The sequence below is a fragment of the Pogona vitticeps genome, chromosome 4, assembly GCF_051106095.1.
Source record: "Pogona vitticeps strain Pit_001003342236 chromosome 4, PviZW2.1, whole genome shotgun sequence".
In the NCBI taxonomy this organism is placed as follows: Eukaryota; Metazoa; Chordata; class Lepidosauria; order Squamata; family Agamidae; genus Pogona; species Pogona vitticeps.
This window is the reverse complement of record NC_135786.1, coordinates 104611832-104631177: the sequence shown is the minus strand read 5'-3', so window position 1 is coordinate 104631177 and position 19346 is coordinate 104611832. Positions and strand designations below refer to the sequence as shown.

The following is a 19346-nucleotide window of genomic DNA, read 5'->3' as shown; positions in this document are numbered from 1 at the left end:
CGTTCAATCTGTTGGTGTGAAAGAGTGTCAGCTGTCTTGTTATCAAGACCAGGATGTGCTGGGCATGCACCAACACATTAAATTGCAATGCCCATAAAGTAAATGTTCTAACTAAATCCATGACCCTAACTGAGTGTGATGATAGGTTGTTTATGATTAGACAACCGCATGGTTGTCACACCAAAAATGAACCACGGCGTTGGACCATTCTTCAGCCCAGAGCCAAAGAGCCCCTACTATTGGAAAAAATCTAAAAATGTTAAATCCATCGTAATGACCTCATTATGCCATTCCTCCGGCCATGTGCCAGCACACCATGTGTCGCGGAAATAAATTCCAAATCCAAAGGACCTGCCTGCATCTGAATTCACTTGAAAGTCTGCTCTCAAATGGATTTCTGCTCTCCAAAAGGAGACCCATTGAACTCCTCAAAGAATTGTTTCCAAATGAGCAGATCTTCTCTCATAACTTATGTCACTCTGGTCCTGTGCATTGGTCACTTAAGACCCCTCATAACGGAGCAGAGGCACCATAAAAAGGCACAGCACGGTGCCACTACTCTACATGCGAAATTTAAATGTCCCACTATCTTTTGTAACTCCTTAAGAGCCTCTTACCTAGCAAATCACTAATTCTGGCTCTAAGGACCACCAATTTAATATGGGGCAGCTCCGAAGTTTGTTGCATTGTATCTAACTCAATCCTGAGAAAAGTTAGGGATGTGGCCAGTCCCTCTCTTTTCTCCTTTGCGAGTTGCAAACCCAATTCACTCGCCAATGACTTGAATTCCTCTAACATTATTCTACACCTTCCAGAATTCCCTCTTCCACAAAAAGAAAATCATCGAGGTAATGGGCTGTTGCATTACAGCGCACCCTCTGCCTGATTTTCCATTCGATGAACATACTAAATCTTTTGAAAGCAATGCATGAAACTGAGCAGCCCATAGGTAAAACCCTATCAATGTAGTATGATCCCTGAAATTTAAACCCTAATAAATTAAAATCAAGGGAGTGGACTGGCAAAATTTGGAACACTGATTTGATACCACACTTCGCCAACTCTGCCCCCACACCACAGGCCCTCACCATATTAATGACCTCATCAAATGAGGTATATCTAACTGTGCACAATTCTGGGGGAATGGCGTTGTTGACTGACTCCCCTTCTGGAAAGGATAGATGATGTATCAAACAAAACTTGCCTGGGGCCTTTTTGAGTACTATTCCTAAGGGAGAAACTCTTAAATTCCCTATAGATGGTTAGGAAAAGGGGCTGAGTACCCTACCCTCCTTAACTTCTTTATCAATCTTACTCTGCATGATGGCCTCCGAAACTGTTTATTGATCAGAGGTTCTTTGGCATGAATGTCTTTCGCTCCCCCAATGCTGGAATTCTAAACCCATATCTAAATCCCTGATGTAGTCTTCCTTACATGGATATGCCAGCAGCCAATCCTCCAATACTTCAATTTTAAGTGGACTGGGTCCTCTTACCAGGAGCGTCTCCAATGATGTTAGGCTTTTTGCAACCTCTTGCTCCTTTGCTTTGACGTTGAGAACCCGCTTTAAAACAGGTTGAGTATGGGTGCCGACCATCACACGTGATGCACTCGTGTTTGAACCTGCATGACATTTTTGTACAGAAGCCCTTGTAATTATAGTTGTAGCAAGGCAGACCTCCCCAGCCCCAGGGTGGGATGTTTGTGAGGAAGCCGTTTTTCTGTTTAGATGGCCGCTATCGAATCTATCTCCTGTGTTTGGCCTAGCCGGGGTCATGTGTTGTAACCATAAACCCGGCTGTGGGTCATCCGAATGCAAGTTGCGCTGAATGGCACTCCTCATTCTGAAAGCCTGTTCATATTGAAGCCAAGCCTGCCCTGCAAAATCTGTATATGCCCTATATATAATGTTAAAATATTGCAAGAGAGCTGAAGCCCTCCAGGGTTGAGCCTTGACTACAACTCCCACATAGATAGTATGTTCCTGTTGATACTTCTAGAACTCTCAGTGAGTTTCAACACCATTGACCATGGTGTCCATCTGGATAGGCTGGCTGGGTTAGGAGTTGGGGGCACTGCTTTATGGTGGGTTTGCTCCTTTCTGGCTGACTGTGTGCAGAGGATGGTGCTGGGGAACAGTTGCTCTGCCCCATGGCATTTATGTCATGGCATTCCTCAGGGCTCGATACTGTTCCCCATGCTGTTTAACATTTACATGGAATTGCTGGGAGAGGTCATCTGGAGGTTTGGGCTGAGGAGTCGGCAATATGCTGACAACACTCAGCTCTACCAATCGTTTTCCACTAATCCAGGTGAGGCAGTTTCTGTGCTGAACTTGTGTCTGGACCTGATAATGGACTGGATGAGGGTTAATAAATTGAGACTCAATCCAGACAAGACAGAAGTGCTGTTAGTGGGTGCTTCGCCGGACAGGCTGGAAGGCCATTTCCCTGCCCTGAATGGGGTTACACTCCCTCTAAGGCAGTGGTCCCCAACCTTGGGCCTCCAGATGTTCTTGGACTGCAACTCCCAGAAGCCTTCACCACCACCTCTGCTAGCCAGGATTTCTGGGAGTTGAAGTCCAAGAACATCTGGAGACCCAAGGTTGGGGACCACTGCTCTAAGGGACAGGGTCCACAGCCTGGTGGTGCTCCTAGACCCCAAACTAACTCTGGAAGCCCAGGTGGGCTCGGTGGCCAAGGGTGCTTTCCTTCAGCTGTGGAAATTGTACCACCTACAGCCCTACCTGGACAAGAGGAGTCTCATGACAGTTACAAACACACTGGAAATATAACTGGGGGGGCAATGTGACCTGCTGACTGGGAGGCGCAGATGGGAATCTCTAATATTTCCAGTTGGTGGTGATTCCTCTTTGCACCAGTTTGACCCATGGAAAATGTATGGCACAAAAGATGTTAAGTCTTAAATACATGTTGTGTTTCTATCATGATAACATTGAACTTTGAAGTTGGTTGTTAGAAAGTAACACTTCATAGCAAAACCAATTCTAAGGCCTCGATCCTGTTCTTAACAGCTTGTTTTCCTCACATTTCCCCTTAGAAATTCGTCCATCTTCATGTGAAAATATTGCACCACAGAATGGCTTTTTCGTGGACCGAAAAGATCGCTTTTCTCTCAGTGAGACAGTGACCTATCGGTGTCAGAGTGGCTTCACAACTGCAGAAGGACATGAGGAAGGACAGATACAGTGCCAGGCAGAAGGATGGAAGCCAGAGCCAAAGTGCATCAGTAAGTCTGTTTCTTTCATTGACATTCCTCTTTTCTCTTAATTCAGAGATTCAGCAATTGATGAAATCTATGTTGTTTATATGCAGTCTGAAAGAGCGCAGCATTGGAAATTTATTGGTTGGTCCCCAAGATGGAAAAATTACAGTGGTGCCTTGCTTAATGAGCGCTTCATTTAACGACAAATTCGCTTAGCAATGACTTTTTCGGAATGATCTTGCGCTCCGTTTAACTATGTTCCCTATGGGTGATTTTCACATAGCAATGTTTGGGACCATTTATTGGTTGGTCCTTAAGATGGAAAAATTACTGACTTTACAAAGAGGACAAAAAAACACATAATTTGGCTACATAGGTGTTTTTTGTCCACTTTGTAATATCAGTAATTTTTTCCATGTTGGGGACCAATCAATAAATTTCCTATCCTGCACTCTTTCACTTTACAAAGTGTACAAAATACTCTTATAATCTGGCTACATGGGGGTGCAAGGCCTGGGCTGATAGCAGAGGGTTGAATTCCCTTGTTCTTCCTCGCCTAAGAAACTGCAGGCCAGAAGAAAGGGAAAAACCCCATGGACATATCAATATATGTAAGTTTTTAAGCTTATAAGATCTCAAAGGCAACAAGAGTGGAGGGAAAAGAGACAGAATTACAGTAGTAATCGTGTGCCAGGTGGGAGAAACAGCAGTGCCCTTGGCAAAGGAAACAGTGAAACAAAACTTAGTTCTGCCAGTTACAAAGCTGAGTGACTTAACCTGCCAAGAAATCTGTGAAGAATGAACTGTAAAACGAAACCTAATCAGACATTAGTTTTCTGGCTTGCTATATACTCTCAACAGTTAATTTAGGTTTGAACCCCAAATACTGGTGATCTTAATATTAGCGGTCTGAAAGCTTTTTGACTGGGAAAACTAAAGGAAGATGTTTTTCAACTCCATTTTAGAGGTAATTATTAATGGTTGATGAGGCAAAAAAAATCAAAACAAAGAGAAAGTAGAATGGCATAAGTGAGAGAGGAATGACCTAAGTGAGAGAGGACTTTTAAAATCTAAGCCAAATCACCATTCATTGGTGCATCTAGCTCATGTGCAGAATATAGCCAAGAGGCATCAAGAAGAACCTTTAAAATCAGAACCTATGAACATAAAACAGTTGTTGGATGGCATAGGAGGGGTGAATGAAAATGTGATAGCAATGGATCAAATTTAAAAGGTTTTACCCAAAACATGGCCAGTATTGATCAGAGGTTGCCAAATTTGGATAATAATGTTACAGGTATCCAGAAGGACTATAAAAAATTAAATGACAATGTGCAAAGTCAGCTGAAAACCGGAGATGACAAAGTTGAGAGATTGCAAAGCTAAATTAAATGCAACTCAAACAGATTAATGGACCAAGAAATAGCTACTACCAACTGAAGTACTCAGTGATCCTACAGCAAGATGTGTCTAGATGCACCAACATCAGAATCAAGGGCGTAAAGAGAGGTGACAAGCAGAGAAAGATCTGCTGCCAAAAACACTCGTTTAAAAAAAGCTCTAAAATCTCGTGGAATGTCTGTGATCTGGATAGGGTCCATTGTGTGAGCTGGAAATGCTCTAGGGGGCAGCCAAGACATGTGGTAGTGAAATTTTCAAGTGGAAGGAAGGAAGGAAGGAAGGAAGGAAGGAAGGAAGGAAGGAAGGAAGGAAGGAAGGAAGGAAGGAAGGAAGGAAGGAAGGAAGGAAGGAAGGAAGGAAGGAAGGAAGGAATTCGGATACAATGGAAGTAAAGAAGGGAAGTTATTAAATTAGAAGGGGGTTATCTATTAGAGTTTTAGGAATTTATACCTATCTGGTAAAAAAGGGTATAGAGTAGTGGCAGATAATATAGTTTAGTGAGATCCATAAGACAAGGGGAGTTAAACCGAGAATAGATATGGAGAGAGCAAATTGTAATATTTTGATTATATTAGATGAGGCAGTTAGATGAATAAATTCATGCAGCTTTTCTCTTTTTTAATGTTACTTTATCTTTTTTTAAAAAAAATTAACCATATAAGAAGTTAAGTTACCAGCCAGTTTGTAATATCCCATTCTTATATATCTCAATGTATATATCTAAGCATATTGTATTTTGGGGCGAGGTGCAGGAGCAGGTTGTGGCTTCTCAACTCCAGGGATTCCTGGATGTGGCAGATTATCTAGATCCATTTCAATCTGGATTCAGGTCTGGTAATGGGACAGAACCTGCTTTGATTGCCTTTGTGGATGACCTACTATGGGAACTGGACAGGGGGAGTGTGTCCCTGCTGATTCTGCTGGGCCTCTCAGTAGCTCTCAATTCCATTGACTATGGTATCCTTCTGGACCATCTCTCTTGAATGGAACTTGGAGTCACTGTTTTACAGTGGCTCCAGTCTTTCCTGGAGAACTCAGAAGGTGGTGCTGGGGGACTCCTGTTTGACATCCTGGCCATTGGCTTGTGGGTGTTCCTCAGGGTTCTGTTTTATCCACTGTGCTCCTTAACATCTACATGAAACAGCTGGGAGAGTTTCTCCAGAGTTTAGGAGTTTGATGTCACCAGTATGCTGATTACACCCAGCTCTGTCTTCCCTTTCCATCTAAATCCAAGGAATCTGTTTGGGTTCTAAATCAGTGTGTGGTGTCAGTAATGGACTGGATGAAGGCGAATAAACTGAAACTTAATCCAAACTAGAAAGAGGTGCTCCTGGTCAGTCAAAAACAAAATCAAGGAATAGGGTAGCAGCCTGTGCTAGATGGGGTTACACTCCCTCTGAAAACACAGGCACATAGCTTGGGGAACTTCCCCAAGCTGATTGATCTCTGAGCCTGGATGCCCAGGTTTCCGTGGAGGCCAGGAGTGCCTTTGCACATTTAAAACTAGTGTGCCAGCTGCACCCATTTCTCAAGAGGTCTGATCTGGCCATGGTGACACATGCCCTATTTACATCTCGGTTGGATTAATGTAACATGCTCTATATGGGGCTGTCTTTGGAAGGTATTCAGAAACTCCAAAGGGTCCAATATGCCACAGCCAGATTGTTAACTGGGACTGGTTACAGGGAACATATCACTCCCTTGTTAAAGCAGCTCCACTGGCTGATTTGTTAAATAGTGGCACTAAATGTGCTGGTAGAGTAGAGACACATGCGTCATTGCAAAGAGTGTGGGCATTACCAGGATTTGCATGTAAACTGAATTTTAAAAATATACACATCCAAAGATGCTTCTTTAGGGCAGCTCTTTGGAGTTCTAGTTTAAAATCCATACCCCTACTTTAGGCTATGTGAATTGAAAGCTTGCAGTTGGGAGGCTCTGCTGATAGAGGAAGGAACTGCACAGGAAACAAAGTGCCGTACTGCTAAACCCTGCAATTTAGAACAACCTCCAGAAAAAAAGTCCAAACCTTCTAGAAGGACAAAAGAGAGAGAGAGAGAGAGAGAGAGAGAGAGAGAATGGCAGAGGATGATCAATAATGTAATGTAATGGCAATAAGAGAGCCGGAATCAATAAAAGGTTTTGGTATATGTCACAAAAAGAAGGAGGACTTGGTATACCGAATATTAAATTATATAGGAAATCAAATTTAAAACATTACAGATATCATAACAAACAATAATAATTAATATGGAAAGATTTAGAATTGCATGAAAGTGAGGAAATTATGGACAAAGAAAAAAAATTAGGGAAGAGATTAAGAAGATTGAGAACCCTTTTTAAAAATAATATGCTAGAAAGTAGGAAAAGCTACAGAGGAGTATTGAGTTTGCCAATTTCCCTTCTGACCCAGTTGATTGAGCTAAGAAATTTTCCAGGAAATCTTAAATATATTTCAGTTAGAAAAAAATGGACAAAGGAAAGAAAGGAGAGGGCAGAATGATTACAAAATTTGAAGAGATTCCCCCATCCCACCTCTCCTTCCTTCTTTTCTCTGAACTAGGGTACCTCCCTTCTGGTCACATGGAGGGATCGTTCCCAGAGAAGGAGGAATCATAGGCAACCCCTCCCCCCTTCTCTCTGCCTCTTTCCCCTCCCTAGGGAGAAGGATGGTTGGGAGTGCTTGGTCTCCGAAGAGGTTAGAACTCTCCTCAGAACTAGAGCCATGTTGCCTCAAGCACTTCTGGAGTGGCTCCACCTCATGTCTGCCATGGAGGAACACTGGAAGGGGGGGTATAGGGCAAAGAAACTGCTCCCCAAATCAGAGCAAGGCTTCGTTCATTCGTTTAGTCATTTAGTCGTGTCCGACTCTTCGTGACCCCATGGACCAGAGCACGCCAGGCCCTCCTATCTTCCACTGCCTCCCGGAGTTGTGTCAAATTCATGTTGGTTGCTTCGGTGACACTGTCCATCCATCTCATCCTCGGTCGTCCCCTTCTCCTCTCGCCTTCACTCTTTCCCAACATCAGGGGTTTTTCCAGGGACTCTTTTCTTCTCATCAGATGGCCAAAGTACTGGAGCCTCAGCTTCAGGATCTGTCCCTCCAGTGAGCACTCAGGGTTGATTTCCTTTAGAACTGATAGGTTTGTTCTCCTTGCAGTCCAGGGGACTCGCAAGAGTCTCCTCCAGCACCACAATTCAAAGGCATCAATTCTTTGGCGGTCTGCTTTCTTTATGGTCCAGCTTTCACTTCCATACATCACAACAGGAAAAACCATAGCTTTGACTATTCGGACTTTTGTTGGCAAGGTGATGTCTCTGCTTTTTAAGATGCTGTCAAGATTTGTCATCGCTTTCCTCCCAAGAAGCAGGCGTCTTTTAATTTCGGGTCTGCTGTCTCCATCTGAGGTGATCATGGAGCCCAAGAAAATAAAATCTGTCACTGCCTCCATGTCTTCCCCTTCTATTTCCCAGGAGGTGATGGGACCAGTGGCCATGATGTTAGTTTTTTTGATGTTGAGTTTCAGACCGTTTTTTGCACTCTCCTCTTTCACTCTCATTACAAGGTTCTTTAATTCCTCCTCACTTTCTGCCATCAGAGTGGTATCATCTGCATATCTGAGGTTGTTGATATTTCTTCCGGCAATCTTAATTCCGGTTTGGGATTCATCCAGTCCAGCCTTCCACATGATGTATTCTGCATACAAGTTAAATAAGCTGGGGGACAATATACAGCCTTGTCGTACTCCTTTCCCAATTTTGAACCAATCAGTTGTTCCATGACCAGTTCTAACTGTTGCTTCCTGTCCCACATATAGGTTTCTCAGGAGATGGATAAGGTGGTCAGGCACTCCCATTTCTTTAAGAACTTGCCACAGTTTGCTGTGGTCCACACAGTCAAAGGCTTTTGCATAGTCAATGAAGCAGAAGTAGATGTTTTTCTGGAACTCTCTGGCTTTCTCCATAATCCAGCGCAAGTTAGCAATTTGGTCTCTAGTTCCTCTGCCCCTTCGGAATCCAGCTTGTACTTCTGGGAGTTCTCGGTACATATACTGCTGAAGCCTACCTTGCAGGATTTTGAGCATAACCTTGCTAGCATGGGAAATGAGTGCAACTGTACGGTAGTTGAAGCATTCTTTGGCATTGCCTTTCTTTGGGATTGGGATGTAGACTGATCTTTTCCAATCCTCTGGCCACTGTTGGGTTTTCCAAACTTGCTGGCATATTGAATGTAGCACCTTAACAGCATCATCTTTCAAGATTTTAAATAGTTCAACTGGAATGCCATCACCTCCACTGGCCTTGTTGTTAGCCAGGCTTTCTAAGGCCCACTTGACTTCACTCTCCAGGATGTCTGGCTCAAGGTCAGCAACTACATTGTCTGGGTTGTACGGGATATCCAAATCTTTCTGATACAATTCCTCTGTGTATTCTTGCCACCTCTTCTTGATGTCTTCTGCTTCTGTAAGGTCCCTCCCATTTTTGCCCTTTATCATGTTCATCTTTGCCCAAAATGTTCCTCTAATATCTCCAATTTTCCTGAACAGATCTCTGGTTTTTCCTTTTCTGTTATTTTCCTCTAGCAAGGCTAGAAGTTGCTAAAAATCCCTGTTGCTGCTTTCCCCCTCCCAGGCTCTTCCCCCTCCCAGCTCTTGCAGGCTCCCTCCCCTTAGTCGCTGATACACAAGCAAAATGGCAGTGGCTGCTTCTTGACTCTCCCGATTCCTCAAAGAAAAACAAGCAGCCATGGCCAAAACAAAGCCAAGAAAAAGGGAAAGACGGGGACTCAGGCAACTCACACAAACAATGGGACCTGGAGGGCTCAGCAGTGAGGGAAAAACCAATGCAAGGTCGGTGCTCTCACTTTTGCAGAGTAAGACCTTTGTTTATTTTCTTTTTTCCCTCACATCTTTATGGGCTCATTGATCTTTAACAGTCACTGTCACACTGCCTACACACTCTCTTCCACATCAGCTCACATAATTTACATAAGGCTTGTGATTGGAGGAAGCCTGTTTGCATAGACAACCTGTTGGCAATTTCATTGGTGACTGGAGGCAGATGTTTTGCAGAAACATAGGTAGTTTCACAACTGTGCGGTTTTCTCCTGGGCTTACTTCCGTGTAAAAGACGACCCCCAATTTTTACTCTAATGGTTTTAGGAAAAAGTGTCATCTTTTTCTCTTCTGTGTAAGAAACGTCTACAATATATTTAGCAAAATTTTCTTCCAACTTCTGAACCCAGTTGGGAAATGAATCTGAATCTGTCTAAGCTGACATTTTCAGAGAATTAATGTTGAGCAGAAGAATATCCCTTTATAGCTACTGATTCTCTTTTAGAAAGGGAAATATATGGTTGATATTGTGAAGTTCTGAATTTCTGGCATTAGTACTCTTGTTATGAAGTAGAACTACAGAGACTCACAGGGGAGACTAGCGACAAGTTGCCAAGATAGTGCACCTTTTCTCTTCAACTGACGCTTTATGTGTCAATAAGTCACTCTGAGATATTTGTAGGTGAAAGAATAAAAATGTTTCATTACTTACAGTTCTGAGCAGATCAACAGCAAACAAACAGTACTCCCAACAGATTAAATAGAGGTGGAAAAGGACTCAGCAGAGAGTCAGGGCTCTCTTTGAATTCAGAGGTTGGGAGGAATGATTGGTAGTGCTGGATAGACAGTTATTCACTGCAGCCCATACAAGCCCCTCCCAGTCACAGAAACTGCAGATAGCAAGCCAGGTTGAAATAAACTCCAAGGGTTGTTCACATAGTTTTTTTCCCACATGGAATAATAGTTCTGCCCTTTGTTCCTTGTGTCATCTTTCTTAGGTAGAGAGATTTCAAAAGTGTAATTGCTTGAGTTTTCCACAGCAGAAAATTGAAACGAGAAATATAACAAGTTTCACTTGCTTACCAAAAGTGCAGTGTGGTCCCGTTGACATGCCCTTTGTATCTTCCCCAAGGAATGGCCCCCAGGGAAGAAGTGATGTGTCCATTGGCAAGACTATATTGATAGACATTGCATCCTGAGGCACATGAAAGTCTCTCTCTCTCTCTCTCTCTCTCTCTCTCTCTCTCTCTCTCTCTCTCTCTCTCTCTCTCTCTCTCTCACCAAAATCCTACTGGAAAAAAGGGACTGTCAACTTGGTTGCTTGAAATCTCATCCATTACTCCCTCCTCCTACCTGTATCTTGGAGATGTTTTTTTAAAAAAGGATTTAGAGCATGTGACATAGACTGGTGAGAATAAAAGAACTGATTGTTAATATCTCTGTCCCTTGTTTCCTCAGAGACATGCCTAATGCCAAATGAAGAGAATGCTGTCTTTGACACAACCAAACCAACCTTCTCCTCAAAAGAAATACTTCGCTATGTATGTAAAGACGGTTTTCAAACCGTTAGGGAAACTACAGGTGACAACATACAATGCACGGACAATGGATGGGACCAAAAGCCTGTCTGTCTGCGTAAGTAAATCTGAATTCAGTTGATTGAATAGCACACAGGCCTTTGCAGAATAAACAATATAAAATCAATGCAGAACAATACAGTATACAAGAAATGAAAATAAACTTCTAATCAAACTTACAAGTTCTAAAGTTTAGGGTGTATCTACATGTATGTGAATCAGTCTTGTTTTTGTTAATTGCCCGCTAGAGCAGTAGGGTGTCCTTGATGATTCCTGTGAAATCGCTTTTGCCCACCAATAATTTTAAATAATTTTTCAGAACCAGCACTTTCAAATATTCTAGAAGCACCTTTTAGCTTAATATGCTGTGACATAGGCAGTCATTAGCTTAATTTTCTGCAAGATCTATTTTCAGTAATTTCTAATATTTAGTCTTTGTTAAAATATATGGGGCTGTTCTGTACCCAAAGCCTAATTCCATCAGCAAGCATTAATAAGCTTTAATATAAATTAATGCTAATCTTTGTTGTGGTCTCTGTGCATCATATATGTGTGTTCAGAGCCAGAACAGATTCTTCATAGTTTTATAGAAGTAAATTTGTTTTTAGGAGCCCCACTCCCCCTTATCATAGAATCATAGACTAATGAAGATGGAATAAAGCCATTGAGTCCAACTCCCTGCTTGATGCAGGAATACAATTGAAAGGATATCTGCCAGGTGGTTGTCTAAATTTCTCCTGAATGTCTCCAGTATGTGGAGCACTCTGCACCTCTTGAGGTAATTGGTTCCACTGCCATAGTTCTCTGACAGATAGGAAGCTTTTCCTGATATTCAACTGAAATCTGAGCAGGTAGATTTTAGACCTTTTGTTCTTGAATGCATTTCATTATATTTAACATATTTTAACAAATACTCTCTTTAGCCATTGAATGTGAAGGCCCTGTTCTGGAGAATGGAAGAGTGGAGGAAAGAAAAGACAAGTTCGTGAATGGAGATGTAGTGCGGTTTTCCTGTTCAAAAGGGTACACGAGAGTTGGGCCTGACTCTGCCCAGTGTTACCACTTCGGATGGTCTCCCCAACCTCCAAAATGTAAAAGTAAGCATTTCAGAGGCTATTCAAGACCTTGATAATCTTAGCAGGACCCGTCAAACCTTTTTTTTAACCGTGTCTCCCAAGCCAATGTATTATATAGCCAATGTGTTAGTTCCTGTTTTTATACTGTGCCCCCAAGTTTTGTTCCTTTCTGTCTCTCTTGGAAGAGGCCTCTCCACCTGTTAAGGGGATTGAGTCACTCTCTGTGCTGTCAGCACTCCAGAAGCTGAATTGAATTGAGTCTAGCTAATCTTGAGTCGCCTGTAAGTAAAAAATGAGTAGCTGGGAAAAATGGATATTTTGGGAAAGACTATTAGAGCCTCTTACAAAATACTTTGCTGTTCATTATAAAAAACATTTTAAGATAAGGGTGAGACTTTTGGGTGAACCGAAACGGGAAAAATGGGAAAGAGGTCCTCTTTTTAATGCATCTTTCATTTATTTACAATAGAGGACCTTTGGAATAGAAAAGATCTGGGATTTTGAGAGAGAGGTTAAGAAAATGTGTGGATCTCTTACATACAGTATTTGTATTTTGGGGTACCCTACATTTTTGCATTTTATTTCATTCATTTTTGTAGGGATTTCCCTCCATTTCCTTTATTGTTGCCCAGAGGTCCTGCTGGTCTGACCTTCTCCTGGTGGACTACAGCATATGCTGCTGGAATAAAGCTGTCAAAGTAGTAGTAGGAGAGAAGAGCCTGTCCAGTCCTCCATAGATTTGGATAGGGCAGCTTTTGATTATATTGCCCTTAGTGAGTGCCAGTATGTTTTATTTTTATTATGATCATGGTGATGGTTTGTTATTCTCATCTATGCTGGGGTTTTTTTGCTAAGGAGGCTGATAAGGGGGCATTAAATGAAAACTTTAAAGTACTATTAGTGCCTGCATAGGTCTGTGAATGATGGAATGCTTTTTTTCTCATGCATTGTTGCTGCTGCCCACATTTGGAGTGGAGAATTGTCTGTTGCCTTGATCTTCTTTTTTCCAGGACTAATTTTGAGGTTTCTGTGGGATTTAATGGGTAGTAGTGGCAAAAACCACAATAAACCACATGAAAAAAACCCAAAAGTTTTGGGTATTTTCAGGCTTACTGAAAGGACCTGTACCTGACAGAACTCAAAAGCAAAAGAGGAGCATCTCTATAGACCTTAAAATAAAAGCACTATGAAAATTTTCCCCTTATACATCCCTATTGGAGAGAATCATCATTGTGTTTGCACAGGATTTGAGTAAGCTGTCACAGCTAGTTTAGGCTACTAATTAATGAAATGCTGTGGTGTGTCTTAGCTGAGTGCCTGGGCACAAACCTACCTGTACAATTAAGACTAGAGATGGGCATGAACTAAAAAACTGAATTGAAAATTCATTTAAAAAATCACTAATTTATCAGTTTGTACTCATCAGAGTATTGTATTCAATCCTGAATGCTCACTGGAAGGACAGATCCTGAAGCTGAGGCTCCAATACTTTGGCCATCTCATGAGAAGAGAAATCTCCCTGGAAAAGACCCTGATCTTGGGAAAGAGTGAAGGCAAGAGGAGAAGGGGACAACAAAGGGCGAGATGGCTGGACAGTGTCATTGAAGCTACCAAAATGAATTTGACCCAACTCTGGGAGGCAGTGGGAGACAGGAGGGCCTGGCATGCTCTGGTCCATGGGGTCATGAAGAGTTGGACTAAACAACAACAATTTATCAGAAGTGATGGCCCTCATGAATACAATTGGATGAATTTTTAGCAAGTTTTGATTTGTCAGTTCATTGACTATAGAATGCTCCGAGGCACCTAGGGACACCAAAATCATAGATAATCTTCTCCCAACTCTCCTCTACAATCTTTTCAAGTTTGGTGAAGATTGGATTTCAGACATTTGAGTTATACATCCACAAATTCAGTCCCCCCCAGGAAAGTGCCCCTTAGCAGCTGGCTTGCGGGAGTGCTAAAAACTTCCCAGAGTCAGTTGCTAGAGGGCCATTTTATAGGGTATTAAAGTCAAGCTGAATCAATTTGTTGATTTGTCAGAAAACAAATTTAAATTTGTGATTCATTGACCTTGATGTGATTCAATCAGCTTTATTATTACTATTTTTTTGTGCCCATCTCTAATTAAGACCCATCCCAACTTCTGGTCTGTTACTCTCAATTAGCCATGGCAGTATACGTCAACCTTATGCAACCATGCAATTCTGACTCTTCTTATGTATGAAAATCACAGTGCTGCAGGTATAGAAATATTTAGTGATTATAATTTTTCCATTGACTATATTGCTCAATGAGATAACCGGCTTAAAATCTGACACTATACTATGAATGTTCAAGTATTGCTAAACACCAGGCTGTCTCCCAAATATTCATAGTGTCATGTGCAGCTAAGGAAATGTCAGAACCTGATAAAGATGCCTGACTTCTCCAGAGTAGAGATTTATAAATCTCCCAAGCAAAGAACAAAAGCCTATGATTTGTTACACAGTAGCTGACATTATCCCAGTAAAGTGTTAATCTCAGAATGAAACTAGACAATCAGTGGCAAGCTTTTCCAAACTCTGGGTATATAATTAGGTGTAAATATTTTTATTGTTGCAATAATTCCAAGCAATGGCAAAACGTGTCTGTCTCTAGTTACAAACATTTCGACTTACAAACCGCTCTGACAGAAAAATATTGACTTGACTTGCAAACTTAGATTTGAGTTACAAACCAAAAAAAAAACATGCGGGACATAGGGAAAGCGTTAAATTTGAACTTTCAGTTAACCAAGGTCTACCCGTATCACCCGCGTGAATCAGGAGGTGAGGCTGAGGAACCTGACGCCAAGAGAGGCCCGGAAGGAAAGAACTAGAAACCGGGCCTTCTCGGCGGTGGCTCCTCGTCTCTGGAACAATCTCCCTCCGATGATTCATGCGGCCCCTTCGCTGGGTATCTTTAAAAACCAACTGAAAACATGGATGAACCGAAAAGGGGAAAAAAAACACAGGAGAGGCATTCTGGCTTGCAAAGCCTGGGTCAATCAGCAGAACATGCTTTAAAACATGCTTTAAAATTGGCTTCGTTGAAAAAAAAAGATTTCAAAAGTGCTTTTAAAACTGTTCCCTGCCTCCCCCCTCCTTTCCTGAACTTTTCTTGACCTAAGGAAAAAAAAGAAAAAATATCCCCCTCTAGTGGCAGAAGGCGAAATAGCAGCTTCCCATTAGTTTCTATGGACGGAAAAGAGCAGATATGGATTAAATGGTTTTCAATGCATTCCAATAGGAAATGCAGATTCGACCTACGAACTTTTCGACTTACAAACTGCCTTCCAATACGGATTAAGTTTGTAAGTCGAGACCCCACTGTAGTAAAATTTTGTGTTAGGAAGACCCAGAGAGGACAATTGTTGATAATTTTAAAATTTCCACTTCTCTTCCATTACTTTTCTAACTTCCATGTAATCCCTTTCATTGTATGTTACCTAAAATTACTGGCACCATATGGTATCTACTAGGGGGATATTTTTGTTACTTAAAGAATCCCTTCTTCTGTCCTGTGGCTCCCATTGGTTCCACATGATAAAATGGATACACAGGAGTTGGAAAAGTCATGGGGCAGAATAGGTCATTTTTAATTACCAAAATTCTTCCTGCTCTTTTGCAGGTGTAAGTTATATAACACAATTCCAGCCATATTGAAAACTGTTGCAGTACAACTACTGTGAAAGATTCTTGAAGTCTTTCCTTAGTGGTCACACAGACCATCCAAGGAGTGAGGTTAAATCAACAGTGATATCACTTACTACAGCATTCATTTATAGTTTCATAAGATGGCCAAATGGTGAGACATTTGCGTGTACTGCACTCAACAAAACAAAACTTCCCCTCACTATTTTCTCAGACCACTGTGCAGGAATGCAAATAGTTACATCCCATATGGATTACTGTAATGTGCTCTATGTGGGACTGCCTTTGGAAAGTGTTTGAAAAATTAATTAGGCCCAAAATGCCACTGTAAGATTTTTAACTGGAGCTGGTTACAGGGATCATGTAACACCTTTCACAACAGCTCCATCCATTGGCTGCTTGTCAGTTTCTGGGTGCAATTCAAAGTGTTATTTTTTACCCATAAATGTCACAAAAGGTGATTACTAGATCTTTTATATCCCAAGAAGAACAATACCATATATATATATTAAACAACAAAAAGTCTCACAAGGCACATTAATAAATGCAAAATGAATACTCTTTATTACCTATTGATTACAATTCTAATAAAAGGGGTTTCATGCATTCAACACATTCACATCACATACATACTCACCAAAGAGTATGCAAATTCTTGATTTGCATTGTTCAGGTTCCAAAGAAAGTAGTTGTTTCCAAAAGCCTTTTTGGTCTCAACAAATTATAGTTGCCCAGACTATTGTATTCTTTTGGGCAGGTTAATAGCTGAGCATGTGTATTAGATGCTTCTTTGTTTCCCCCTAGATATATGGTCCTTCTCACATATTGTGAAGTATAGAATGCTTTTATTTACACTTAATGGGTCTTCCATCACTTAGAGGACAGGGGTGGAATCTGCTTGCTCCGGAGGATCCTTGTACCAGGGTCTTCTTAATCACCAAGTTTGCTCTCCTCCCTCAATTAGTAGCAGATGGTTTTTGTCAGCTTACTGAAAGCATAGTTCAAAATACAGTTCAAGAGTTGAATTTCTCACGATGAGGGCTTATAGCCAGAAATATAAAGGTTCTTTTTCTATAAGCAGGCAAATACTTTTCTTTTCAATCAGGCTTTTTTGCAGTAAATCCTGCCTTTAAAATGCAGCTCCTGCTTTTTTGTTATTTTTAACTACTTTTTAGAATAGTTTTCATCCACTAGTTTTTAATTTGATATCTGTTTAATTCCTTATAAGTATTGTAATAATGCATTGTTTTTGGCTTCAGTATTGTTTGTTATACTATTGTAAGCTGCCTTAGGTCCTCTTGAGGAGAAAGGCATGGTCGAATTATTTTAAATAAATAAACAATAGCAGATATAAAGAGTAATGTTCACTGTAGCATTCATAAGATAGAAACAAATGACTGATTCACTATGAATTTAAATGCACATTGAGCTAAGTTGCCACTTGGGTCTCCTCCACACTTATCTGCTAACAACATAATGACAATTTCCACACAACTTCTTTCACAACCCAGGAATCAGACAGAAACTTTTCCATCTAGATGTTACCATCTGACTTCACTGAAATCCAGTGTATCCAGTCATTAGAAATTGGTCCATAGGCTTGTATTATAAGGATAACTACAGTACATGGAAATAAACCTCATAGAGATTTATTTGGAGTAAATGGGTTCAAAGTTAATGATCTTCTCTTTTTTCTAGAAACAGCCAACCCTTGCGTGCAGCCAAATTCCACAAGTCCACTCAGTCCTGCTTATGGTGAACGTCGTGAAGAATATCAGCATGGTGTGAAAGTGGCATATGAGTGTGATATTGGATTTGTAATGACCGGATCAAACACAATAGAGTGTGTTGATGGGGAATGGACCTCTTTGCCCTCATGCACAGGTAAATCATTGCTGGAGGAACAAATTGTTCACAAGGATTTATGTGCTGACAGACCTGTTTCTATCATCCTTTTGTTGTTGTTATTTAGTCGTTTAGTCGTGTCCAACTCTTCATGAGCCCATGGGCCAGAGCACACCAGGCCATCCTGCAGAGGCTGTATAAGTTTTGTTCTGTATACACAAGAATCTTTCAGTGGATGAGAAAGCAAAGTGGAAGTAGTAGTTCTCTTCACCAGAAGAGAAGAGGAGAATATTGGAAATGGAGAATGGGTTAATTTCCACAGTAAGAAAAAGACTGTGAGAAGTGCTTCCCATTGCTTTACAGTTAAAACCCTGTGTTTAAACCAAAACTCCAGGATGTTTAGCACCATGCATCAAATAATTACAGTAAGGATTTTGTAGCAAATTGAGATATAGGCTTTCACTGAAAACAGAACAGATTGTTGTCTTTCATTTACCTGAGACTAGACTGGCTATTTAACAAAGCAACTAAAAAAAGAAGAGAAATCCAGAATCCAGAATCACAGTGTGGATTTCGAGCTAATAGGTCCACCACTGACATGGTATTCTCCCTCCGACAGTTGCAGGAGAAATGCAGGGAACAACAACAGCCACTCTTAGTGGCCTTCATAGACCTTACAAAAGCATTTGATCTGGTTAGCAGGGATGGCCTTTTTAAAATACTTCCCAAGATTGGATGTCCACCTCATCTCCTCAACATCATCAGGTCCTTCCATGATGGAATGAAAGGCACTGTAGTTTTTGATGGCTCAACATCAGATCCCTTTGACATCCGAAGCGGAGTGAAACAGGGCTGTGTCCTCGCACCAACCCTTTTTGGGATCTTTTTTGCTGTCATGCTGAAGCACACCTTTGGAACTGCAACAGAAGGTGTCTATCTCCGGACTAGATCAGATGGAAAGCTCTTTAATCTCTCTAGACTGAAAGCAAAGACCAAAGTCCAGCTGAAATGCATGCTGGACTTCCTCTTCGCAGATGATGCAGCCATTGTTGCCCACTCTGCTGAAGACCTCCAACAACTCATGAATCGTTTCAGCAAGGCCTGCCAAGACTTTGGACTAACAATCACCCTGAAGAAAACACAAGTCATGGGCCAGGGCGTGGATTCACCTCCCTCTGTTACCATCTCCACACAAGAATTGGAGGTTGTTCATGACTTTGTGTACCTTGGCTCAACGATCTCTGACACCCTCTCTCTAGATGTCGAGCTGGATAAACGCATTGGCAAAGCAGCTACCATGTTCTCTAGTCTCACAAAGAGAGTATGGCTCAATAACAAGCTGACGACACATACCAAGATCCAGGTCTGTGTCCTGAGCACACTCCTGTACTGCAGTGAGTCCTGGACCCTTTGTGCACGGCAGGAGAGGAAGCTGAACACCTTCCATATGCGTTGCCTCCAACGGATTTTTGGTATCACCTGGCAGGACAAAGTTCCAAATAGAGTAGTCCTAGAACAAGCTGGAATTTTCAGCATGCATACATTACTGAAACAGCGATGTCTACGTTGGCTTGGGCATGTCGTGAGAATGGCTGGTGGTCGGATTCCAAAGGATCTCCTGTATGGAGAATTAGTGCAGGGAAATCGTCCCAGAGGGAGACCACAGCTGTGATACAAGGACATCTGCAAGCAGGATCTGAAGGCCTTAGGTA

General features: G+C 41.6%; 1 protein-coding gene across 4 annotated transcripts in view; it reads left to right on the top strand.

The window, feature by feature from the left end:
- CFH (complement factor H) overlaps positions 1-19346 on the top strand; it is a 275435-nt gene that overhangs the window by 208372 nt on the left and 47717 nt on the right. For all 4 annotated transcript variants that reach the window (XM_078392301.1, XM_078392302.1, XM_078392303.1 and 1 more), the window contains exons 10-13: positions 3062-3250; positions 10921-11097; positions 11963-12136; positions 17488-17673. In XM_078392301.1, coding sequence (XP_078248427.1) covers positions 3062-3250; positions 10921-11097; positions 11963-12136; positions 17488-17673 — 726 coding nt within the window. The remainder of the gene's footprint in view (positions 1-3061; positions 3251-10920; positions 11098-11962; positions 12137-17487; positions 17674-19346) is intronic.